This window comes from Muscardinus avellanarius (genome assembly GCF_963383645.1).
Source record: "Muscardinus avellanarius genome assembly, chromosome: 9".
NCBI lineage: Eukaryota > Metazoa > Chordata > Mammalia > Rodentia > Gliridae > Muscardinus > Muscardinus avellanarius.
In genome coordinates, this window is record NC_137795.1 from 66304328 (window position 1) to 66328802 (window position 24475).

Here is a 24475-nt window from a genome sequence, read left to right on the forward strand (position 1 = left end):
TGGTGGTACTGGAGGTGGAACCCAGGGGCTTTTCTACCTCTGGGCTACACTCCCAGACTTATTTTATATTTTATTTGGAAACAGGGTCTCACTAAGCTGCTGAGAGCCTCACTAAGTAGCTGAGGCTGGCTTCGAGCCTGTGTGATCCTCCTGTCTCAACCTCCCAAGCTCAGGGATTACAAGCATGCACCACCACACCCGGCAGCTAATTTGTATTTTCAAGTTGATGTTTTCTTTCTTTACCTTGAGAAGATATAGACATAGGATTATTTATTTATTTATTTATTTATTTATTTATTTACTGTAGTACTAGAGATTGAACCCAGGGGCCTTCTACCTCCAAGCTGTGTCCCAGGACCTATTTTATTTTAATTTGAAACATGGTATCACTAGGTTAATGAGAGTCTTACTACTTCCTGAGCCTGTCCTCAAATCTTCAAACCTCCTGTTTCAGCCTCCCAAGTACTGGGATTATAAGTATGTGTCACTATGCCTGGCTGGGATTTATAATTTTAAAAGCAAATAATTAGTAACACTAAATACAAAACTTACTGCCTTATTCTAGGATAAATAAAAGAAAAACAACAACCTTGGCCTATTAACAAACTCTCCAGATCACCCTCGTCTATTTTAGTGTTCTTTGAGGTCTGTGCTGTATCTTGACGTACATCAGCCACTTTCTTGTGGGCTTTTCCTATTCTGATAGTAACTTTATGGCAAATATGGACTACTAAGGGCATTAGAAATTCTATTTGTGGTCCTGTTTCTGGGCAAAACGTTTGGCAGGCGGGGACTGGAGCAGTCAGGAAGAGGAGCACCAAGTGTCCTGCCAGCAGCTTTTTTTTTACCACCTCGTCAGTTTTAGGAATCTTATTTTGACTTTTGGATAAAGTCTGAATAGATTTTTAAAAATTCAACTTTATAACTGTTTCATATTCTAGAATAAAATCATAATAATACGATTTCTCTGATAATTTAGTGGGGAGTAGAGAGGTTGCATCAGAAACTGCTGGCCAGGTGCTGTCTTAACTGATACCACCACTCCTGAGGAGTCAGGCCTCTTAGCACCAGTGAAAACAATTCTACATTCCTTATCAAGAAAAGTGAAGTCTGAAAGCGAGTTGTTTTATGTATCTATTATTATTATTTTTTGTGGTACTAGGGATTGGACCCAGGGGCACTCTGTAACTGAGCTACGCCCCCAGTCCTTTTTATTTTTTAGTTTGAGATAGGGTCTCACTAAACTGCTGAGGCTGGCCTTGAACCTGTGATCCTCCTGTCTTAGCCTCCCAAGCACTGGGATTCGATGTGTGCACCACCATGCCGAGCTTGTTTTATTTAAGTCTATGAAAAAGGAAGATAGAAAAGTCATAAATTCATTGGGGGAATAAACAGTCATCTTTATGAAACTTTCCATTCATGAGAAGAGAAACTATAAATCGTTACCTACTTAGTAGTGACAAAAGTTTTTTTTAAAGAAGTGTAATTACAAGCTGCTAACTATCCTGCGACTGCATCATTAATAAGCAGTCTTGGAGTTGTGACTTGAAGGGCCTCCTCAGAGAGTCGCCCTGACTGCATGTGCTGCAGGTGGTCCTGTTCAGATGCAGTTATGCTGCCCCTCCGTCAGCCTCTCGCAGCTTATTGTATATACACCATTCCCTGAGAAGAACTCCTTTGATAAAGGTAAATACCATACATAAAGCTTTGAGCAGAAACAAAAAAAAAAATATGTCACAGCTTCATTTAAACAGCTCCAGCGTGTCTGCAAAAATAGCTTTAGTTTCTTCTTTTCTGGCACATACACTGTTGTGGGTAAACAGACAGTCCAGTACTCACAAACGTAATTGTAAAAATTCTGATTCCAGTGCTGAAACCGTCTTATAGAGTTATAGGCAAACACCAATTAGTGTGCCTTTGTAAAGTAAGAGCAGAGATGGTTACTCTTCTCTGATTATACAATTTCTGGTAGTAGAACTCTCTTCAATCCTTATAAAAGTAGTATTTGTCACTTAAAAAGATGTTTTCTCTGCTTGCACAGAGTAAGTAGAGAGTGCAAAAGTTCAATCTGATTATTTATGTTTCTGTGTAAGGATGTTTCTATTTCCAGTGGTTATATTTGATTATATTGATTCAGTCGTATGCATACATGCTCTTTATTCATCTTTTTGAAAGAAATAAACACAAAATCTCCATAGCATGTATGCCTACAGAATGTTAAGTGAGAGTTCCTGTTCTCTGTAGGAATTGTATGTTTATTGGGGCTGATATCTTAGGCTGGGTATCTATGGTATTCGTGTTAGAGATGACAGAATAAATAAAAGATAGCCGTCTTTTAAGTTAAAAGATGCTCGCCTACAGTTCTTAATTTGTATTTATGTCTTCCCATCCCAAGTCTTTTCTCTAATCATGGTTAAAAGAGACCTGCTCTCGAGCAAGACAGCTCAACCTTTGACCAACTACACTTCTTTTCCCAAGTTCCTTCACCTTTTGGAAAAGAATTTTTCTCTTCTGCATGAAACGGGGGTATCTCAGACCCACCTCGCCCACTTTGCCTGAAAGGTAGGGTCCACAGTTGGACGTAAGACATGACAGAGATCAGAGGCAACAATCAAGTTGCTTGACACATGCCTATAATCTCAGTAGTTAGGAGGATGAGACCAGAGGATCACAGGTTCAAGGATAGCCTCAACAACCTGGGAAGGCCCTTAGCAACTTAGCCAGACCCTGTTTCCAAGTAAAAAATAAAATAGGACTGGAAGTGTAGCTCAGAGGTAGAATTCCTGGGTTCCAGCCCCACAAAAATTTAATAAATAAATAAAAAAATGACAAAGATCATCTGACTTGACTCCTCTTGACAGACCAGTGAAGCCATCCAGGAGCAGGTCCCACCACACTTTCTCTTAGGATCATCTGCAGCGCTTTTCCTGGAAGAGGGATTTATTAACCTCCTTGAAGTAGGTATCTCAGAGGAATATTTTGTCCCTGTTCATGTGTCTTTGGTGACAGCATAGTCTCTTTCACTTAAATGTTGGTTGAATAATGGGGGAAATGTTCTTTCTAAGCTCTTTTTTTTTTTTTTTCCACCTGTGGTATTAGGGATTGAATCCATGTCTATTCTACCTCCAAGCAATACCCCCACTCCTATTTTATTTTTATTTTGAAACAGGGTCTCACTAGGTTGATGAGAGTCTCACTACTTGCTGAGGCTGTCCTCAAACCTGCCATCTTGTCTTGGCCTCCCAAATATTGGGATTACAGGGGTGTGCCACCATGCCCTGCTTCTCTAAGTTCCATTAACAGCAGCTGATTGAGCACCATTTTACATTCTGCGTCAGAGAGCTAGACGACTATCTAAAGTGATCCATGCTTTCAAGCTGGAGTAATGATCTAGTCACTGAAAAAGTTATGATTGATAACATATGCCTCAGGGGTTTTTTGGAGGTTGAATGAGAAAGAGATCCCAAAGCAACGAGTTAGTTAGACACATGTTTAAGAGAAAAACCCAAGGTGGGGAGAGTGAGACCCGGGGTCCTTTCTGCTCTACCTCCTGCTTCTGGTGGGAACTTAGAGAACCCTTGTGACTTCTCAGAGAGTCTTTTTACATCTGAACAGTGAGATTAACAGAACCATCCTGCCGTCCCCATGGACAGGACCAAACCTGGCTTTGGCAACTATTAGGTCTGCAATTAAAGTTCACTAGGACACATTTCTTACTATACTAAATGAAAAGAGTTCAATTAGAACATTTTTATGTTTTCCTCTCAATAGTGATGGATTTGAAGGAAATATCTTAACATGAACAAAGGATTAGAATAATCACGTACCTATAGTTTTAGGCTGTAATCTAGGAGGGACTGTACTTTACAGGTAGGAAAGGTAAGAGGTTAAATAACTCTCTTACACCTTGTAGCTAATCCCTGGAAAAGCTGAGGGCTGTCTAACTCCATTCTTCGCAGTCGGCACACGGCAGATGGAGCAAGGAGTAGATGTTCTTGTCAATAACAATTACAGATACTCGAGAATCACTGAAATGCACGGCTTTGCTGGATTTCCTGGCGTGTTCACACTGAAGTATGACGTCACCATGGAAAAATCATTCCCTGTAGCCATGTGTATGTACATATACATATATTTGCAGGTTCATATGTGCACTGTATGTCTAATGTCTGAGTACTTTTATCCTTTCTATCGGTGGGAGAAGGTAGCCCTAATATTTATTAGAGGGAGAAAGTATTCTCTTCATGGCCTCTTCCATACCCATCGCTTCAGCAGACACCTACTGCAGTCATCAATCAAGATCAAAAGGCTCTAGTTCTGGTTTTAATGTGAGTCACTGTGAGGACTTTTCCTGCATGTGAAGGGAGCCCAGAGTGCCAGGGTTTTGCACTGGTGTCTCACTGAAGGCCCAGAGTCGGAGCCCGTAGGCCTTTGAGCATGTCCAGCTGGCTGGCCTGGCTTTGTCAGGCTCTTGAGAGATCTCCAGGGCTTCGGATGGGAGCAGACCAGGACGTGCAAGGGAGTTGCTCTGATTTGGGAGTTTTGTCTTTTATGTCCTCCTGCAAGCTCATCGCTGGGAAAGCTTAAGATAGGTTCTTTGCCAGGCACACTGGTGCTTGAGTATCTGCTAAAGGCAGGTAAATAAGATTTGTAACCTCTAGGGCTATGGTAAAAACAAGAAACAAACAAACAAAAAAACAAGAAAAACAAGAGGGCCAGGACTCTGGACCTGTTGAGAGAAGAACAGGAGCACCGAGGGTCTTCTCTCTCTAGAGACTGTTAGAGCACAGAAGCCCTTCAGAACCAACAGAGGTGAAGATCAGTACCTGCTTCAGCTGCAGGGACAGTGGCCCAGACACAAAGAGCTAAAGTAAGAGCAGGACACAGCCCGATTAAAACAGTGGCAGGGAATGTCCCCAGTGCACATGATGTGCATTCACACACATATCAGCGTCCATCACTAAGCTGAACATGATTAGGGAGCGGGAGGGACTGGCTAAATGAGTGCTGTGTGCATGTATGCCTCCACCATCTTGGACCCCACTAAGATGTATGACTACAACGCACCAATAAAAATAAAACAGTTTCAGGGTCGCTCCTCAGTAGAGAGCTATGGCATGCAGGCACGTGGCTTTATAGGGAACAGGCTGGCTGAAGGAGGAGAGGAGGGCACGGGCCAGGAGCTTGAGAACCCTGGGGACAAGGGTCATCAGCCATCAGCAGGTAGGGGTGCGGTGTCGACTTATGCCTGCTCCTTCGCACGTGACCCACCGCCCCAGCAAAAGACAAGGAGATATCCAGGTTGCAAATCGAAGAGCTAGTTTATGAGGCGCTGTGCCCTCCAGGGGTTCCCATAGCTGATCCCAGAGCTCCACGTTGCAGTCTTTTCGCAGACTCACTACTTCTGATAAGAATCCCTCTTAGACCTACGTGATTATCTTGGTAGTATAAATTTACAGCCTCTATGTACAGCCTAAATCAAAGTGTTCTGAAAACAGGGTTTCTTTTGTGGTAAATCGTGGCAAACTAATTTGGTGGTGCAACAGGCCAAAGCTGACAGGATGCTGTTTATGGTCTTTATATACCTCACTTACTGAGAATACACTTACCGAGAATGCTCCCCGGCAGAAATACCCATTCGTTTTGTTTGTCGAGTGCCTGCACAGATTCTGCTGTAGGTAATGTGTATCTTATTACCTTTCTGAAATTGGAAAAATTCTGAATTCCAAAAACATCCGGCCCCAGGGATTTCAGAGAAGAAACTCTGAACCCATAAAATTGTTTCCCTTAAATTTGGGGGGTGTTTATTCCTTAAGGAAATGAATGATTCATTGATTCTTCTTCCCTTTACAATAAAACAAAGTGGGGGAAGGGGAGAAGCAAACAATTGATTCTTATGCTAATAAATGCAGAAGCTTTTTGAGGTGTCTGTCTTCAGCGCGAGTGGATCTTTTGGAGGCCAGAACTCATGATCTGTACCGTTTCTTCAATTAAAACGGGTGTGCGTGGGGGGGGGGGGGTCGGAGATTTCTCTGTGAATTGCGTCCTGCTTCTCTCCGCTTTGCAGTGAGCTGCTCCTGAGAATGTGCGAGCGATTCACGGAACCATAGCGCCACCTTTCTTCCAGCTTTGGAATTGAACCATCACACTGCTCCGGATCGACTGACTTGTCGGGTTAAGCCTTCAATCCCGCCAGACCCAGCAAGGAAACAGTTCCTTGACTGTCAGATCAAAAAGGAAGAGCTGCAAAGAGGGCAAAAAATGTGTTTACTTCTCTTTGTCCCCGAGCAATTAAACTTGTAACCTAATCTAATGCTTGGGAGGATGAGCCGTAAACCCCATGTTTAATTAGTTTGCATCTAGTCATTTTACACTCTAGATGTTTTAATTTATAACCTTCCACACTGCAGCACTTTTCTAGGCTTTTTACTATGTAACAAGGTATTCTCCAGGCTGCTGAGACTTTAAAATTATAGATACGCTGTCTTAGTTCAGATATTTCTTTTCAATTTTCAGTTGCAAATCAAACATGCAGTTACAGAAGCAGAGATTCAAAAACTGAAGACCAAGGTAAGCACCAATACGTGGTGTTTGAATTGTGCTCCATAAACTTTAGGTGCTATGAATAAATTTAGCCCTACAACTAAAGGATTTGTTCCTGTACATTTGAAAGAATACAGATATGAGCAATTTATCACTGTGGGTGCATAGACAAACCTGCTGCTGCCGACAGGCACTCAAATACCCCTTTGTGGAAGTAACATATTTAAAAATCTGTATGCATATGTGTGTACTGGCACGTGCGTAGCCAGTTTCCTCTGAGACACATTCAAAAAGTAATAGTTTTAATGGTTCGAGTGTCTGAAGTATGTTTAATCATTAATTTCTCAGGTATGAGCTGCTATATCAAATCTTCACTTACCTTGTTGTAATTAGATTTAATCAACTTTATTTTAGTTCATTCATCAGAAAGTGCATTGTCTTCCTATAGCACATCAATTATTTTTGATAAAAATAATTTCCAAGAATTAAAAATTATAAACCTAATACACGCATAGTTATTTGAGATGCCAGGCACTACTGGAAATTTTTAAACAAGTTAGTTCACTGTTTTTTAATTGGGGGGGGGTGAAGTAATTTTGTGTTTTTAGTCTATCAATGAAGTAACGCATGATTCAAAAAGACATTTTTAATTGGCAAATTATAAGGCACTTATTTATATGTGACACAATTCTAACAATTATGTTTTAGTTTCATTAAATATGTAATTTCAGAGATTTAAAAATGTCTCTTGAATACTTTAAAACTGTATTCACTTTGTTCTTGTGATCTTTTCAAAATTAAGACACGATTGCTCCCCTCCCAGTTAATGATGTGTTTTCTCCTCCACGCTGAGCACGTGTTTGGGATTTTCCATGTGTTTTAAGTGGAGATGAATTAGCGAGGCTCTTTTGGTTAAAGGGTATTCTCGCTCTGGGGCTCTGTAGTCAAAACATGTCTATACATCATTCACGGTGTCAGCCCAGTACTGTGAACAGCAATTTTTAAATTAGTGGTAGTTGGTAAATAAACAACTTGAAACAAAATGTTGCTTAGTACACAGCAAAAAAACTTTATCCTGTTTTATATTGCAGTTGTTTCTTAATATAGAAAGAAAAGGCGGACTTTTTTAAACTGTTGGTTACAGTTAAGGAAAATATTCTTTTGTTACTATAAATTTTTTAATGGGATTTATGTGCTATACTTAAACATTTAATTTATAAAATACCATGCATGCGTATTTTATATTTTTATACATTTTCATATAATATCCACAGGTTAACTTACTTTACTGTGACGGTTATTTTATGTTAATTATAGAATTCTAATTTTGATGTGTTTGGGCCACTTTTTTACTTTGTAATGTCTTATAAGTGTATTTAGTTTAAAATTTACACAAAACCTAACTGTATATATATATATGTATAGGTAATTAATATATTTATGTAAATACATATTTTAATTTGGTAAATGACATAATTTTGAAATGCTTTGATCTGGAACATTGAAAGTTCATAATGACTATGATTATTTTTGAACTTTTCTGGCCGCATAGGAAGTAGATGACGAGCTAGTTGGAAGGCCATACAGTTACTGTGAATAAGTGACTTCTAACACACATCACTAAATGACCAGTCTTAAAATTCTGTAAAAATGATGGTATTAAACTAGTATATATTCCTGAGAGTACCCGGAAGCAGAAATCACAAAAAGCTGCCTTTCTTGTTCATGGGAGGGGTTTAAAATATCAAACAACCATTTATATGTTTACTCTATGTTTTATACTTTGTACAAATTGAGGTATATAAAGATCTAGACATTCAGAGCACTGCCTATAATATGATCTACAGACTGTGTTCATGTCAGTGGAAGTAAACAACCTGAAAAAGAAAGCGTCATATTGAAAGCAAAATACTGACAGCTAATATCTATCAGGTGGCGACTAAGCCAAGGTGCTGTTCCAGCGTGCTCCTGTGTTACATTACAGTTCTGTTCTATGCATAATGTCATTGACCCTTAGAGAACTTCAGTTCCTTGCCTAAGGTTTAAGGGCCAGTGATAGCGGAGGGAGGTGAGATTCAGATCTAAGCTGAATGACTCCAGGGTCCCTGTCTCAAGCTTTAGGCCATAACCTGATTCTACCCTTCTTCCCTGCCTCTCCCACACTCCCTATTTAGTTAATTTTCTACATATTACTTTACATTTTTTAAAAACCCTCAAAACACAATGACATTCATTGGATATAATCAGTCAAACTATAAAACAGTTTCTCTTGCTTCCAGATTTCAGACCACAAGGTGTGAGGGAAAGATCATGGGAGTCGGACTCAAATCCACGTTCTGTCATTCTTCTGATGTGTGACGTTGAGCAAATGGTGTCTCTAACCGGGCTTCCATTTTTATCGTTTATGGAATTATGGATATAATACTTGTTTTTCTCAAGGTGTTTTGACGATTGGGTATATATGACAATGGGGTTAATTTAAAACATGCGATAAAAATATGAGGGATTTACTTTTGCTACAGACATACCCAAATTACTCTTGCCTTGACATTTGCTTTTCCCCAGCTGCAAGCAGCAGAAAATGAGAAAGTGAGGTGGGAACTTGAGAAAAACCAACTGCAGCAGAACATAGAAGAGAATAAAGAAAGAATGTTGAAACTGGAGAGCTACTGGATTGAGGCCCAGACGCTGTGCCACACGGTGAACGAGCATCTCAAGGAGACTCAGAGCCAGTACCAGGCCTTGGAGAAGAAATACAACAAGGCGAAGAAACTGATCAAGGACTTTCAGCAGAAGTGAGCAGTTTCTAATAACTGAAGGGTGGTTCTGTGTGTCCGGAGAAAGCCAGTACTTTTGTAACTTGTGGTGGAACAGAAAAGATGACCTTGGGGTTTGTTTCTCTTTCAGAGGCTTCAGTAGTCATTATGTTTTAGAAATCACTTGTATCGTTTTTTCATGTGAGAGTATATTTAGCATAATTTACCTTTTTTTTGCGGTACTAGGATTGGAACCCAGAAGCATTCTACCTCTGAGTTACACTCCAACCCTATTTTTTTAATTCTTTACTTTGAAACAGGGTCTCACTAAGTTGCAGAGGGTGTCACTAAGTAGCGGAGGCTGTCTGTGAACCTCTATCCTTCTGTCTCAGCCTCCCAAGTACTGGGATTACAAGCCTGCACCACCATGCCCAGCTATTGTACTATTTTTTTTAGTGGTCATTTGTCTCCTGCTTTTTTTTTTTTCTTTTTATAGTTAATCGTTGTTAGTAACTACTAAAACATTTGAATCTTGTCATTCTTTTGGAAAAATCTCTTGATTGAGAAGCAAGAAGCCAAGCTGAAGTCATGCAGTTGGGCCTGGATCAGGCTGCTTCTATTTGCATTCTTAGAATCAGCAACTGTAGAATTTCCCCTGCTACAGACCATGTAAATATTGACTGGGCAGACCCCCCACCCTGCCACTCTGCATTTCTTAGCAGCTGAGAGAATCGCCAGGGCCCAGCTGGTCACAGTAAGGAAGACCATTGCACATTCTGCGTTTGAACTTCAGCAGCTCTTTCTGAGCTGTGCTGCTTTGCTTCCATTCCTTGGATCTTACTGTGATGTTAGGAGAGTGGATGGGGAAATTGTTAGTAGATTCTTTCATCAATTGCTTCCAGCCAGCCAGAACAAAAACACAGTGCCTCTTCTGGTCCTCCAGGTCAAGCTTTAGAAGCTAAGTATATGTGTAAGATTCACCATATCCCTATCTCCTATCATGGAAATAACATTTTTTTTTTTAAATATTTAAAGGAAATTGCTAGCCGGGCGTGGTGGCGCACGCTTGTAATCCGGGCATTCGGTAGGCTGAAACCAGAGGATTGAGGTTTGTGGACAGCCTCAGCTACTTAGTGAGGCCCTCCGCAACTCAGTGAGACCCTGTTTCAAAATAAAGAATAAAAGTAGGGCAGGGGATATGGCTCAGAGGTCGAATGCCCCCGGGTTACATCCCCAGACCTGCAAAAAAAAAAGAGAGAGGGAGAGATTGCTATTAAAAAGTTTGTGGAGAAGAGGGTAATTGCTCCTTGTTTACTATGAATTTATTACATCAATATTTTAACTTTTTTTTCAAAAATATGACATATAACTCTCATGTAATGATCTTATAACAAACATTGGTGCCAAATTTGCATATTCTATCCTAGGCTCTCAAAATGGAGGAGTTTCTTCTCCCCGTTTGATGCTGGGATGTGTGAGTGTGTGCTCTTACCCACCCAACCCCCGTTCCATGGCTACCCACAGAAGAAATCTTACTAGAATTGTCTTTTGGCAACTCTTACTATTCAGTTCCTTTAGCTTCCTATGTATAGCACATTGGAAATAGGGAATATTTTCTACCTGACACGTAATTATTCCCACTAAATTACCTTGGGTGGCTCCTGAATGTGGTAGTTCCCATCTCAATATGTGTGGGTGCTCTAGACTCAGGAGCTGTAAATAGAAATCACAGTAAGAAGAATCACAATACTTCCCTTTATTTTGTGATGCATTAAAGCTGTTTTATTTTCTTTCTTTTATATCAACTTCTTCTTTAGCTGTGGTTGAAATCTCTATTTACATAGCTATCCACAAAGTTTGCTGCTTCAGATAAGAACTTTCAGGTGTCCTCACTTACAGTGTTCAGTGCAATCATACTTGTTATTTTTTTTTTTTTTCCTTAAGAGAGCTGGATTTCCTCAAAAGACAGGAAGTAGAAAGAAAGAAAATAGAAGATTTGGAGAAAGCTCACGTTGTGGAAGTCCAAGGTCTACAAGTACGGGTGAGTTGTATTCCCAGAGCCATTGAAGATGAGATCATTTCTCCAGATACTTGGGCAGGAGGGCTGATTTAGAGTTTCGCCAATGGATTTTTTTTTTTTTTTTTAATTTCTAGATAAGGGATTTGGAGGCTGAGGTGTTCCGGCTCCTGAAGCAAAATGGGACTCAAGTCAACAATAATAACAACATCTTTGAGAGAAGAACGTCTCTTGGTGAAGTCTCTAAAGCAGATACCATGGAGAACTTGGATGTGAAGCAGACATCTTGTCAGGATGGCCTGAGTCAAGGTTTGTTTAGCTTCAGTAATCCCTTCTAACAGCTATACGATTTGACTTACAATGTTCTTTTTCTGACCCAGAGAATCAAAAGTCAAAAATGCCTTTCTGTTGTGCAAAAGAAGAAAAGGTTGATCAAGGTAGGAGTCTTGTCATTTTAGCACTTATCTTAGCAAAAATAAATGCCCAGTGTAAGCAATGAACACAATCTCAACTAAAGACAAAACAAATACTATTTTTAAGCCATCATAAAATTGATGTACTTAGTAAACTGCCTTAAAAATGATAGCACATATTATCTAGGATAAGCAGCAGTACTTACAAATGATTGAATAGGGCCTAGAATACGTTTATCCTTAGAATAAAGATCTTTTCATGATCTTGAAATCTGGCTAGCTGCTTCTGGCACTTAGAATTCATTTAATTGAGAAGTTCTGTACAACTGCCCGCTTTACTTTGATGTCCTACATGTACTTCTCATGTCTTTTCTGTTGAAAACCAAATAAGAACAAAACATGGATTGCATAAACCATGAAAAGTCACTTACTCCCTCTCACATGCAACATATATTAACTGTGTATATGTGAATATGAATTAATGCTTTAATATCTGTAGTACATTTATAAGTTATAAAATGTGTAAGAATTTATAAAGACAGACATAAAGGAGGATTGAAAACTTGGACAATAGAAAGCACATATATATTTGTTCTCTCTCTCTCTCTCTCTCTCTCTCTCTATATATATATATATATATATATATATGGAAATGCTCATATATGTATAGATAGATATATGTATATAGATATATGAATGATGTATGAATACAGTACACCAATAAAAAATTTTTTTAAAAATAAAAAAATAAAGAAAAAAGTTTAAAAAAATAGATATATGAGAGGAGAAGTATTTGGAAAACAAAAATAAAAGAATATTGTGCAACAGGACTGTCATGATTGGACCAACACCTCACAGACAGCAATTTGATGTGTAGTAAAACTGCTGATAATGAGCTGTTTCATTCTTTTGATGATCATTCTCACATACTAAAATGTCTCCAGTGAGATTTTTCTTATAAACAAATGTTTATATCCTATCATTAACTTTTAGAACTAACCTCATAGCAATTAAAAATGAAAAGTATTGGAAATATTCATTTAAAATTAAAATGGTATCTAGAGAATCTAATTCATTCACTAAGTTTTTTGTCTTTCTGAGGGGTTCTCTCTTAAACAGGGTATAATTTATAAGTTATGCCTCTCAGGCAGCTGAAAGTAGAGGATTTAGCTCTAATGTCACAATAACTCAAGAGCTGTGTGGTGGCAGGAAGGTCAGTTGACTTCTCTGTTGATTTTGCCATGTATAATATAAAAATACTGATAGTTCTTTCTTCCCTATTTGTATCCTAAGGTGGTTAGAGGCTGAATGACTTGATCTCTGAGGCCAAAAACAGTAATTTTATGGAATTTTAATTTTTACACCTAGAACACCAGATGATTGATATCTACAGAAAACTAACCAGAAATCAAACCAGTGGCTTTATTCACCTCTTTGAATGTTTTAACTTGAAAACAAATTGTAGTTTATTATAAATACATGTTCTTGCTGTGTTATACACAAAGTATGATCAGCAACCAGTAGCTTTTCATTACTATTCATTTCTTTCAGTTTAGAAATCTGTATCTTGTCAAACATATAATTAATGGTATTTATTAAATTACATAACTACAGAAGATCAACAAACTATACTATTAGCCTGCTGATCTGGATCAAAACCTTACATTTCTCCTGAACCCTTTTTCTATTCTGCACCCTCCATTTTGCCACATAATTATCAGTTTCCCTAGCAACACTGTCGGTTCACAGTGAGATGCGGAGACTACTAATTCTTACTGAAACCAATCCATGCTTGCGCAGACGAGGTGGGAATCAGTCATCTCAGACATTAGTAGCATACATTTCAAGCCCTGCTCTTCCAGGTTTGTGGCTGAGGACAGTTAGTGATAAATCTCCTTGAATTTCAATTGCTTGATCACATAAACTAAAATGGCTTGGTCAGTAGCTAGACAGAATGCTCTGGAAAGCACTTTTCTAAATTGGTCCTTTGCTTCTGTTGCTAGGGAACGCTGGAGTACTAGAGTTAGGAAGGAGAGCAAGGCTGCCGACCTAACACAGGCCATTCAGCATTTAAAGATCCCCGCCACCTTTTACACCAGCCTTGGTACAGCCAGCTGGACGGCCCGCCTCCCTCACAGGCTTCTGCCCAGTATGTTTCGCATTGTCCTCCTCATCCTGGGCTGTCTAGTTGGGACCTGCTTTCCTTTCATCGGAACGTGAAGATGAGCAGTTTAGCATGTTTTAGGGCCTTGAGGCAGCTCACGAAGCAAAAGGATTTGTCACTTATATGTCAGTGAAAAACTGCATCAGAATGAACTTAGCGAAATAAAGAGAAAAAAAAAGCAGGGCGAGTTGAGGAGGCAGAAAGGTCTTCCTTTCAATGGACACCATTTTCTTCCTGCCAATGAACACCCATTTCCTCACATGGCTCGTGCTTCCCCGCTGGGACTGGATAATTTTGTGACTCTTAACATTGGCTTATTAGGCATTTTTTGAGGCAAAAAAACCCCACTTTTCAAACCATGCAAAAATTTACTACAGCTAAGATTATAGTTGAACACCATTTGTATGTTTCTCTTTATAAACTAAAGCAATGCAAGTATTTCATTAAAATTTTGAAGCCGGGTGTGGTGGCGCATGCTTGTAAACCCAGCGCTTGGGAGGCTGAGACAGGAGGATCGCACAGGTTCGAAGCCAGCCTCAGCTACTTAGTGAGGCTCTCAGCAACTTAGTGAGACCTTGTTTCCAAATAAAATATAAAATAGGTCTGAGAGTATAGCCTAGAGGTAGAAAAGTCCCTGGGTTCCACCCCCAGTACCACACACAAAAATTTTTTTATAAGAATTCTACATAGAAATTTATTTACTGTATTTTAATACTTTTTTTTTCTTATCATAAATGCATAAGACAAAGGTAACTATCCTTTTCTCAGCAAGGGCTATAGCAGACCCCAAATCTCTTATAGTTTACATCAATGTACTGGTCAAATATTATTTTCTGTGTGTGAAATTATAGGAAAAATAATAGTTTGCCCTGCTGCCATATTTTCTATTTGTCATTGCTTAGTATTTGAGTAATATTGGTCTATATAAGAGTTCTTAACTTGTATCCAGGGGCCCAGAAATGACTGGAGTATCTGTGGCTGCCCAGCTATTAAGTCAGGATTAGAATAAAAGCAGAGAATAGTCTTTTAGGTACTTCTTGGTGGGATAAAGGGTTCTAAACTCAGTTGCATTAAAATTTTCAGAACAGTCACTGAAATATAAGGCATTCTTCCTAAACATCTAGATATTTCAGAATCTTTATTGTGGACACCATTTCATCTTCAAATATTTTGCAAGATTGTTTTGTTGGAAAAAGATTATGTACAATTCACAGGGATTCTGAAAAAAAAAAGACTAATAGGTGGAAATTACACTTGAAAGTAGAATACTATGCTATCTTGAGAGGTCGGGAGTAAGTACAGTATCATTTAAAGAGTTATCTTGAAGACTGAGGACCTGATCACTGGCATACTTTAGGTGGTGTATAAGGGAAAGACTTGTAAGGGAAAGAGTGGCTACTAGGTAGAAAGAAAGTACTGACTTGGCCTTGCCAAATATAAAATAAGGTATATAAATTGTGGGGTGGCTGAAATTAAGGGTGAGGAAGAGTAAGAGTTTAGTAGAAGACATAAGTAGAGCTTAAGGCACTGGATAAGCATCATAAGAGATGAAAAGGAATTTATAAAAAAGAAAAACTGGATAAAATTTAAATGACTGTTTCCTGATTCAGAGACTTGGTATTAAAGATGTAGCCATTTGAAGAGGCACCGGATGTTCTTGGAGTAAGGGGATTTGAATATCTGAAGAAGAATTGTCACTTGATTTTGTAACTGTTGTGACCCATTGCTTTGTTGAGGTATCACAGGATCCCAGTCCAATGTAAGTTTCTGAGTTGATTTAAAGATTCCTGTGAAGTTTTGGCATTGCTGCCAAATGACCCTTCCCTCTCACAGGCCTTCTCAGACAGCTGGACCACTAGTTGGATAATACTACATGTTAATCTTTCCTAAAGTGTGAACATGGACGATTATACATAGAGTAGTTTATATTACTTCCTTTAGGTATTATAGCCAGGTGTAGTGGCACACGCTTTTAATCCCAGCATTTGGGAGGCTGAGACTGGAGTATCGAGGTTCATGGAGAGCCTCAGCTACTTAGGCCCTCCACAACTTAGTGAGACCCATAAAGAAGAAAAAATAGGGCAGGGGGTATAGCTTGGAGGTCCAATGCCCATGGATTCCATCCCCAGTATCGGAAAAAAAAAAAAAAAAAAAGATCAAAGCAGATCGAAGGCTCACCTATTAAAGGAAATATTTATTTATTTATTTATTTATTTATTTAATTTTGGTGGTACTGGGGTTCCTGGATGCCCTTCTACCTTCTACCTCAGGGCTACACTCCCAGAGCTATTTTATACTTTTTATTTGGAAACAGGGTCTCTTAAGCCAACATGTCTGACTTCGAACCTGCGCGATTCTCCTGTCTCCGCCTCCCAAGCGCGGGGATTACAAGCGTGCGCCACTACGCCCGGCATAAGTTTGATAAATTTGACCATGATGCTATTAAGAAGAGCAAAAGACATCATTAAACACACGAAAAAAGAAGCCAAAAATTTATAACTAAAAATATACAACTTAAAACTATTATCTGAGACATGTTATGATCTCACGCCAATCTTAACGAAAGTACAATTAACATAATAGAAAAGTGGACATAATCAGCTCACGAAAGAGAAAACCCAAGGGTTCTGTAAATAACAGAAATAGACATTCAGCCTCATTAGCAAAAATTAGTTAGCAAAAATAAAATTTTCACAGTAACATATGATAGCTACCATAGAAGAAGGAGGGGAAACTTTATGCAGCTATTTGGTTAAGAATGGAATTATTCAGTGAAATGGAAGATATGCAAATTCTGTAGCCCAACAAGTTCACTCTGATGTGTATGCTCACCCTTCAGGAGCTCCTGCTAATGTGAACCAAAAGCCATGTTCAGAGATGTTCACCCCTGCGACTGGTAGTATAGCCCTGGCAGTGCATTTGCCTAGCATGTGCGAGGCCCTGGGTTCAATCCCCAGTACCGAAAAAGAACTTTATTCACAGATTTGTTCATACTGTAGTTAAACATAAATTAATCATAGTCACACCTTTCAACATAATGTTGAAACAAACAAAAGTACTATTCGTGAAATATCATAAATAATTCATTACCATGTATATTAAGTTTGAAAGGAAGCAAAACTAATCAATATAATCTATAGGTTATATTTGTAGAATAACTAGGAGACCGAGCAGGAGCTACAATGAAAAAAGAGCATAGAAAGGCTTTCAGAAGCACTCATCTTATTGTTTAGGCTTGAAAAAAGTACATGGGTATCTTTTCTTCTCTTCACTTTCCCCGTTACTTAGGGGTGTGTGTGTGTGTGTGTGTGTGTGTGTGTGTGTGTGACTTACATATTTTGTATAAAGAAAATAGTTTAAAATAGAATTTTACGTAAAATAATTGAAATGTAAAGAATGAGAAAATGCCGGGCGTGGTGGCGCACACTTGTAATCCCAGCATTTGGGAGGCTGAGACTGGAGGATCGCGGTTCGCGGACAGCCTCAGCTACTTAGTGAGGCCCTTCGTAACATAGTGAGACCCTGTTTCAAAATAAAGAATAAAAAGTAGGGCAGGGAATATAGCTCAGAGATCTAATGCCCCTGGGTTCCATCCCCAGACCTGCAAAAAAAAAAAAAGAATGAGAAGAAACGCACACGCACACACACGCATACACACACGCACACACACGCGCACACACACACACACACACACACACACAGGTTTAAAATATTTGCTTATGGTTTAGTAAGAAGGAAAAAAAGATTAGCATCAGCCAGACAAGTGTATTAATAAGGAGGTTCCTGAAGTCACTGAACTCCTCCAAGAAATTGTTTTCTTTGGCCTTTTTCCCTTCTCCTGAACCTAAATATTAGTGACTCTTTTCAGATACCTGTGGAATTTGAGGCTAGGCCAGAGACCCTTACTGCCATGTCTGATTTATTTCCTGATAGAGTTTGAGAGCGCAGTAAACATTCACTTTTAGTATTAGAACCCAGAATTTTAAAATAAGGTTAAAGGCATGATTAAAACCAGAATTCATTTAAGGGAAAGTCATTAAAAGGAAAGTGAATGCTTGCGCTGCTTTATCAGATATGTAGCACACAAGAGCATTACATACTAGGCAGTGAGGTAATTATTCCAAGCTGTCACGTCATTTAGTTCAAAACTGGGGTGGCAGGGATTCTAGACTCAAACTTTTCAAAATCATGCATATAGAGAGAATTTCCTGGTAACCTTTTGTAATTGTTTTTCCTGAACAAATTATTTTCAATTCTTTTAAGTCCCCAATAAATAAATTTTGACATTGAGACACTATTAAATTTCACTAATTAAATGCTGAACATTGCTGATAAATCACTATGGGAAATTTTAATGAACAAGCCAAATGAATGAGAAATCAATATTTATTGATTATTTTCTCACATATCATTAAAGCTGAAATATCTGTCCTTTTACTCAAAAAACATGGCACCTGAATTGTTTTTTAGTACTGTGCAATCTCAAGTTGTTTTAGAAGGAAACATAAAGTTAATGTGTCAGAATGAGCTTTAACTTGTAATTTTCTGTTCATTTTAGGGAAAGTAAACTACTTTATGTTTTGTTTTGGCTTTTAATTTTTATTTGCTTTTAATAGAACCATAAGGAGCCCATTGTGGTGGCATATACCTCTAATCTTAGTACTTAAGAGGCTGAGACAGGAGGATCACAAGTTCATAGCCAGCAGGGCTTTTAGCAACTCAGCCAGACCCTGCTTCCAAATAAAAATTAAATTAGGGCTGGGGGCATTGCTCAGAGGTAGAATGCCCCGGGTTCAATCACCAGTATTAAAATAAAAAAAAAAATTGAGTGAAACTATAGGGTTGAATATGATCTGGAAGTAAAGATAACTAACCCATATGTCGGTAATTTCAAGTAAACTCCACATGACATATATATTCCAAAGTATTTCTTATGTTTAGCTATATTGTCTGGTTCTCTGTGGAATTCTAATTACATAGATTGTAAGGTAATTATAAGGCCATGCTAAGGTAAAATTCACTGAAAGAATAAGCTAGAAAATCAGGGTGAGGGGATCTAAAAATAGCAGATGATTTGTATAGGAAGTATTGGCCTGGGCTCCTATAGACGTTTCAAGGGGGACCACAATTTTCCAAGATATCTAACAGCCTAGAGGCACAGTCAGTCAAAGTGATTGAAGCATCTGTAAAACTAAAATAGGAACAGAGAAAGATTTGTGTCTTGAGCTAGAACCAGAAAATTTTATTTTGTGTGTGGTTCTGACAAATGAACCAACCATACTGGTTCAGTAGTTATAATATCAGGATCTTTAGAGGTCTTCCTGTTAGTGCAGGAAGCTAACATCAAGTTATGACTGGATTCTTTTGGCTGAACATTAAGTAAATTGCTTAAGTAGTATATGATATTATGTCCATGATCTATAAGAAATTAGTCCTTATTAGAAAACTAGTGAAATATTAGAAGCTGGGCTTGGTGGCTTCAATGGCTACAAGGAAAACAGAATAGACAGGCTTTCAAATGCACTCATCTTATTGTTTAGACTTGATAGAAGTGCATAGTTATCGTTTCACTTTCTACATGACCCTGTATGTACGTGTGTGTGTGTGTGTGTGTGTGCCCTCGTGCTCATGCGTGCGCACGTGCACGTATAAGACTACTACATATTTTGTATATATAAATACTACTTGGGGCACAAAATTTATCAACTTTTAAGTGGCCATAAAAAACCGACTCTTAATAGAATTCAAGGTGAAAGTTGACCATGGGTAGGTTCCTAACCAAACTCCTATTATAAGATGATTAAAAGTTATGTAACTTGGTCTTAAATTGTCATATTTGATTGTTTGCACCTTCCCCATACAATACTAAAACAAAGTGGTCACTGGAAGTCACGCCTCAGGGCTTTATTTAGTCCGTATCACCTGGTAGTCAATAAGGCGGGCAAAATGATAACAACCATGGATGGATTTTTTTAAAAGAAGCAGCCTTCTCAAAGTGGGGAGGACTGGAAATCACAGGGGTCTGACAGAGTTCCCAGGGCTCTATCAACACCTGGAAATATCAAGTCTTAGAATAGCAGAGCTAATCAAGTTAGAATGGAACAAAATGTCTCTAAAAAAAAAATGTACCAAGTATGCGAGGCCTTTCTTTCTTTTAAGGTTAATTTTACCTATAGAAGTAACAAATACATAAAGTTACATGTAACAAAATATATTACCCAAAACATTCTCACTTTACAAATAAGATTAAAGAACTCTGACCAACATCCCTTAATCTAATAATCTCCTAGGAAGCAAATCCTTCCAGTTTTTCTATGCAACTGTATATATATATACTTATCACTATAAAATGTATTTAATGTTACTATTTTCTAAGTATTTTAAGAGAATGTACATGTTGTTCTACAACTTGCTTCAGTAGGTGTCTTACTGATCTCTTGGCAGTAAATAAAGACATTTATTGAGTGCTTATTATGTAGTAGTCACTCTTCTGAGCACTTTCAGATCTATTAATGCATCTAATCTTCATAACAATGCAGTGATTATGTCGTGTTATTATCATTCCCATTTTGCAGCCCAGGACCCTAAGGGACCTCTGAGAGGTTGGGTAAATTGCCCAGTTTTGCGGTAGAGCTACTTGCTTTGGATTCTGGAAGGAAGATGAACTCCAGTGCTACTCTCATAGCAACTATTTTACACTGCTTCCCTGAGATTCATAATTCTACCTCCTGAATGCATCATCTATCAACCCAATCCCAGTGGGCCCATCTTTTATGAACTTTCAGTGCCTGTGAATAATATGCAGATACGTGCAAGTTTTCAAATGCCACCGAGCGCCTCATTATGCTCAGCATTTGAGTTGACAATAGCGCAGGCCAGGTCTGGCTGTTTTTGAGGGGAATAATGCACAGAAGAATGCAGAGCGAACCCCATTGTCATGCTGCTCCATTCCCCGAGTTCCCTCACTGTCTGGATCTGATCCTTAGGCAGCATTCCATTTGCGTCAAAAATAACGTCAGTCCATGGAGAAAAAAACCAAAACAAAACAAAAAAAATCCCTGAATGACTCACAGCATTACTGTAGGAAACTGGTCTCTGTGTAATAAGATATATAACATCCTAATTTCATAGAGCATTTTTCATAGCAGCTGCTAAAATCGTAATCAAATTCCTTAAATTCTTTTAAGGGATCCAATTTGAAGCATATTGAAACTGGTCTTTCAAATGCAGGTATGAGAGGTCCCACCCACACAGAAGTGCTTACCTCTAGCTCCTGCATATCCTCTGAATGTGTCTTATCTATTTATTGATCCATCTGAATCAGCTTCGCTTTTGTATTTCTACCTGCATTTGAGTCTGGGGTAAGCCGTTTCACAGACTGGAGGATCTGAAGGAAAGAATAAGAAAGCAGAGGAGGAAAAGGAAGTTTTCCTCTGACCCTCAGGGACAATGAAGCAAGGTGCGCTGGAGAGAAGAAGGAAAAGGAAGCACCGAGGTCTTGGGTTTAGGGAAGCAGTGTTGTATTATTTATTAAGTCTCTCTGTGGGGAATGAATGACAGCGAGAAAACATGGCCACTTGAGCCCTTACGTTTAGCAGCACATAACTCAGAAACACTGAGTCCGTTGGATTTCTCCTGCCACACTGCCATCCCCCAAACTGACAGCTCATTTTTTGGTGTGTGGTAAGAATTTTATTCCTTGGATAAAAATAAAGGCATGTAAAATCCCTCCATGTTTTTTTTTTTTCTTTTCTGATGCAATGTATGTCTGTGAACATAAAGTAAGCTCAAAGGGAGGATTCAAGGAAGGCAGAAGATTGTGAAGTTTACTTCCAGATGTTAAGACTGGCTTCTAGAAGGAGCAAAGGTCCCTAGGCCTGAGTCTCTCCCACAGGTTACTGAGTGATACAAGTTAGCGCACAAGCCTTCTTTGAACTTCAGTTTTCTTATCTGAGAAGTAAGCTTGGACCAGACTCCCAAGGTGTTTTCAAGTTGTAATGATGTTAAGCTAGCCTACAGTGGTCCGACAAATCACACTTTTGGCTACCAGCATCATGAGTCTTGTGCACATGTCTCTCCTACCCACACACATAGCTTCTAATACTCCTAAGTATGTGACTTGCAGTGCCTTTGGAACCCGCTTCTCATGGACAGCATTCTTTCCAACCTCCTCCTTGTATAAGTGCTGCTGAACTGAAAGTTCTCAGCACTGTTTCATTTTTCTGATTCTTTAAAAGAATTTTTTTTCTTTTTGGCCAGGATGGAATATAAATTACTGGTTTGTAATCCATAATCGCTGCTATAAAGTGGCTCTGATGTTTGCTTTCAGACTTTCACAAATTGTTAAGTGCATGCGATGTGTTGTTGGCCTCTTGGGTAATGGATTGAAGGCACTGCTTTCAGACTCCAGCTGACTCCTTCCTTCCTTCCTTTCTTTCTTTTCTCTCTCTCTCTCTCTCTCTCTCTCTCTCTCTCTCTTTCTTTCTTTTTTTGGTACTGGGGTTCCTGGAAGCCCTTCTACCTCTGGGCTACACTCCCAGACCTATTTTTATATTTTTATTTGGAAACAGGGTCTCCTAAGCCAGCGCGCACGGCTGGCTTTGAACCTGCGCGATCCTCCTGTCTCTGCCTCCCAAGCGCGGGGATTACAAGCGTGGGTCACCCCGCCCGGCTTGACTGTATCTTTCAAAGACATAATTTCACATGTGGCTCAAGCAGTTTGCACCTAGTCAGCTGATGTTAAAGCAGACATACCATATTGCCATTGGGGGTTGCCTAATGGCAGCACCAGGGAAATGACTGAATACCAGTGGAACCAGGAGTCTCAGGTTCTCTGCACTCATAAGCTTTGCTAATAAGTTGTTTCCATTATTCCTCCCTTTATTTGTTCAGTATCCTATGATAGAGTGGCTACTGCCATGCTGAATGAGGAGTGCTATGGTAAGTTCTTAAAGGCCAGGATTCTCTTGCAAAAGGAACTATGTTTATAAAAGTAAGATGAGCTTCATCCTTAGGTCTTTTTGAAACTGAAAATAACCAAAGTTGTTATTAAGTCAACCAGACTGGCCCAACATGGTTGGCATGCCTGTAATCCCAGTCCATGAGCAGCTGAGACATCATAATCACAGGCTCAAAACCAGTCTCAGCAACTTAGTGAGATTCTCAGCAACCTAGTGAGTCTCTGTTGCAAAACAAAAAATAAAAAAATGGGCTGGTGGCATAGCCTGGAGGTAGAATGCCCGTGGGTTCCATTCCCAGTAACACACACACACACACACACACACACACACACACACACACTGACAGTCAGCTGAGAAATAGTTTGTTCTGGAGTTCTCAACATGTCTTCCTTTTTTCTGTGTTTTCTGATATATAGAAGGTCAATGATAACATTCATAGGTAGCCTTTTGAAGATCTGAATTTCCTAGACTAGTCACAGCACATATGATTTTATAACCTAAAATACAGAAACTTAATGGCATTAAAATCTTAAAACAGCAACTTTTTAATACTGACTGAATTGAAGTGAGTAGCCTAGTAGCCTGGGAGTCAAAACACTACAGCAATGTTGACAGTTCTTCAGCTAGCTAGCTGTGTAGATGAGGGCAAGCTACTCAAGTGTTCTGAGTTTCAAGACAGAAAAACAACAAACCTTGTTTGGTGTCTCGTGAGGCGGTAATGAGAAACAAATGAGATGAAGAATGTGACAGTGTTTTGTAGTGTAAAGCATACAGTCCAAATATGATGCAGAAAAGATGTAAAACATGAATGCACTGCATTATTTCTAATTACAGTCTTGCTTTCATCTATGTGGTGTTCCACATTTTATATGTAAACAGAGCTCATAGGTTGACTTTCTTCCAATTATCACAACTAATGAACTCTTAACGGGCAGCTGCAAATATAGATTTTATTGGAAGGGGGAAATTAAAGTGATCAAGGAGATTATTTTTCTCCATTGGCATGTAAAAGTAAAGAGAATGCTAATTAGAAAACATCTAGTTGTTCTTTACATATCCTAGAATTGTCTGGCTTTCCTGAGTATTCATTCTTCATTCAAGTACAGGAAATGAAAAGTCGAAACCTTTTATAAATACTGTCATTCAATGGATGTATCTCCTGAATGAAGATATATTTAATTTTATTTGTAAGAATCATATGCCAAATGCACTGGTTTATAAATAAGAGAGACACAACCTGAGCTGCTTCCATGTTCTGTTTTTATAACATTTCTCCTAATTTACAGCAGTCTTTGGGATAATGGCATTTCTTGCGCTAATGATAGTATAAGAAATTGTTTCATTCTATTAATTCCAGTACATATTAATTTTCTGCAGTTTCATTATTTCCTTATTTTTAATTATTTAAATCCAGAAACACTTAATTATTAATGGCAGCCATCCTGAAAAGAGAAAATAGGATTAGTGATCAAACTACTTCATTTCAAAGAAGCGATTACAAACGCAGATATAAGGACTAGTAACATTCCAAGTAAATGAAAATATAGCATACTTTTTCTCCAACCAATATATGGACATATTCATGAGTAAACTTTCCTCATCCTTTTAGAGAATTAATTTCT

The 24475-nt window shown here is 38.7% G+C and overlaps 1 protein-coding gene across 7 annotated transcripts in view; it reads left to right on the forward strand.

Annotated features, from left to right (window-relative positions):
• Positions 1-24475, forward strand: part of PPP1R9A (protein phosphatase 1 regulatory subunit 9A) — a gene marked incomplete at both ends in the record, with an annotated part of 289674 nt that overhangs the window by 237298 nt on the left and 27901 nt on the right. For all 7 annotated transcript variants that reach the window (XM_080701326.1, XM_080701327.1, XM_080701328.1 and 4 more), the window contains 4 exons: positions 6517-6570; positions 9109-9338; positions 11244-11340; positions 11454-11625. In XM_080701326.1, coding sequence (XP_080557452.1) covers positions 6517-6570; positions 9109-9338; positions 11244-11340; positions 11454-11625 — 553 coding nt within the window. The remainder of the gene's footprint in view (positions 1-6516; positions 6571-9108; positions 9339-11243; positions 11341-11453; positions 11626-24475) is intronic.